This window comes from Stegastes partitus, unplaced genomic scaffold (assembly GCF_000690725.1).
Source record: "Stegastes partitus isolate 25-593 unplaced genomic scaffold, Stegastes_partitus-1.0.2 Scaffold509, whole genome shotgun sequence".
NCBI lineage: Eukaryota > Metazoa > Chordata > Actinopteri > Pomacentridae > Stegastes > Stegastes partitus.
The window spans coordinates 310842-313289 of record NW_007578240.1 but is presented as its reverse complement, the minus strand read 5'-3'; the positions used below and the strand labels follow the sequence as shown (position 1 = coordinate 313289).

General features: G+C 40.5%; 1 protein-coding gene across 1 annotated transcript; it reads left to right on the top strand.

The window, feature by feature from the left end:
• Positions 1–562: 562 nt before the first annotated feature.
• On the top strand, positions 563–1258 carry LOC103361519 (SOSS complex subunit C-like). The gene has a single exon (XM_008287621.1). It carries the CDS (start codon positions 807–809, stop codon positions 1116–1118), a length of 312 nt encoding a protein of 103 aa, XP_008285843.1. The 5' UTR covers positions 563–806; the 3' UTR covers positions 1119–1258.
• Positions 1259–2448: the final 1190 nt, after the last annotated feature.

Here is a 2448-nt window from a genome sequence, read left to right as displayed (position 1 = left end):
CATTTATTTAGAAAGCATTGCTCATAGTGAACTGCCACCCTCTGGTGTTGCTGACTTGTGTCCTTTTCAACATTCAATATTTACAAGCTAAATTTTTTTTTTAAAGGCTTGTGAAAGTGTGAAAGATCCCCCCAAAAATTCTAGGCTCAATGTTATGATTTATCATAATGAAAATATTTTAACAAACTACATGTAGTGAAGTAACAAGTCCAATATTTCTCCCTTAAAACTAGTGGAGTGAAAATATAAATTAGTCTGAAAACAAAATACTCAAGTAGACTAAAAGTTCCTCAAATTGTACTCTTGTGTAGTACTTGAGTAAATGTAATTAATTACATTCCACCATTTGATGAATGTAATAGGTCAGCTCCAAGTATTTCACTTTTTTATCTTTTTTTTATACAATGGAGTATTTTCTAAATGTTGATTTGTGAGTGAATTGTCAGTTTTAATTTTTATTCAAAGTGTCTAAAATATTTGGAACAATATAAATCACAAGTTTGAGCTCTTATTTGTGTTACACTAAAAAGTAAACGGTTGTTTTGAATTTCGTGTGCTTTTATTTTGAAGGCCAAGCTCTCCTGCCTACAGCAGATCAGTTGTGTTGCTAACAACAGTGAGCCCAAAGCGACGCAGGACTCCCACCACTCAGTTCAGGACTTTTTCGTGTCTCTCGGGTGTCCACGGCACCGACAACAACCCGGACTAACAAAACACGCCGTGAACAAGCTAGCAGCCGCCTTTACCCGCCTCATGGACTTGTGAGCCCGCTGTGTGCGAGTTGCTAAGCTAACAGCTAAGCTAACATGGCCGCCAACCCACCCGGACCAGGCTTCCAGAACAAGACCCGGGTGGCCATCCTGGCGGAGCTGGACAAGGAGAAGCGGCGGCTGCTGCAGAGCCAGTCCATGAACAGTCCCGGAGCCAACATCCCTCTGTCGTCCAGACCCAGCCTGAAGGAGGTGAGGGACAGCGCCGAGCAGCAGCACATCGCCGCCCAGCAGAAGGCCGCCCTGCAGCACGCCCACGTCCACTCGTCCGGCTTCTTCATCACCCAGGACTCGTCGTTTGGGAACCTCATCCTCCCGGTGCTGCCCCGGCTGGAGCCCGAGCTTTGACTCTGAAGGACGGACTCAAATACAGACACTGATAGCAGCTCACAAACTGTTGTTCTGGTTTAATGTGCTCTTGTCTTGTAATTAGACGCTTATTTAGACATCAAACACTCAGACTGACTGAATAAAACATGACATTTGGACATCAGTGTGTCTGTATCAGGAGGGGTTAGAGCTTGGTCCTTATAAAGACCTGTAATTGTATTTCTATTGTAATTATATAGTCAGCCTTTCACTTCACTAATGATGACTTAGGCTGTGTGTTGTCAGGTCATGACACATTTACTGCTGTAATAACAGTGATCACTCAGTGAAGGCTTTTGTGTGGAGGGTGATGATGGAGACGGAGGAGAAAGCATCTGCTCTATAGAGTTAGACAAACGTTGGAGGANATGGATGGATGGATGGATCAAATGGATCCAGCAGAGGCCACATTTTGAATTATTGGCTCTTGGAAAATGATAAAACTGCAACATTTTTAAACAAAGCTGGTACTGGGACCCCAGAAAGTCCCTTCCTGGAATATATAAGAATGCATCCATATTTTAACTACAAATAATGTCTTTGGTTGATATTTTACCAATGACTGAGGGCTTCAATGTCACTAAAATTTAAAGTGTGGAAAATATTGTGAGTCAAGGTCCCATTTTTTTGCTATATTGATGTGCCAAAATGGTGACGTGGACTCATTCGTACGCCCACAAAATCGGACATGCAAAGAGGTTTAATAATAATTCAACACATATCACAGTAAATGTCTTGCTAATTGAAGTAAATTATGGCAAGGGCTATAACAAGACGAGTAAGGCAGGATATCAATGCTGCACTAAAGGCAACAATAGAAAACAATGCAAGAGTATAATTCCTCAATTGATTTAATTTGCAGAAAGGTAATTCACACAAACCATTTCAGTGTCTCTGTTGGTCTTAATGTCCAGTTCGTCTTGTCTTCTCCTTGTAGTAGTTTAAGCTGGGATGGATGACGGAACATGTGCCATTAGTACCAGTAGATATCATCTGTTGTTCAACTTGAACAACAGATTGGACCTGGGCTGACCCTGAAGGACACAAAATATACAACAGAAATCACTTTTTAAAAAAAACTCTCAATCATTGCATTATTTGTAGTCATTTATGTGTTATTACATTTGCTAATTTAAATTCTCAGTTGATATTTGGACAGTTTACAAAGGCCACACTTACAGAGAGATTATTCACAGTGAACTACTGCCATCTAGTGTTGGGGTCTATTATTAAAACACACAAAAGCAAAAATAGAAACTTCTGCAGTAAATGAACTGCAAATAAAACTACTATTACTTTTATGACTATT

Excerpts from the sequence above, each read along its gene's own strand:
- LOC103361519 (XM_008287621.1), top strand. The coding sequence starts at position 807 with ATGGCCGCCAACCCACCCGGACCAGGCTTCCAGAACAAGACCCGGGTG.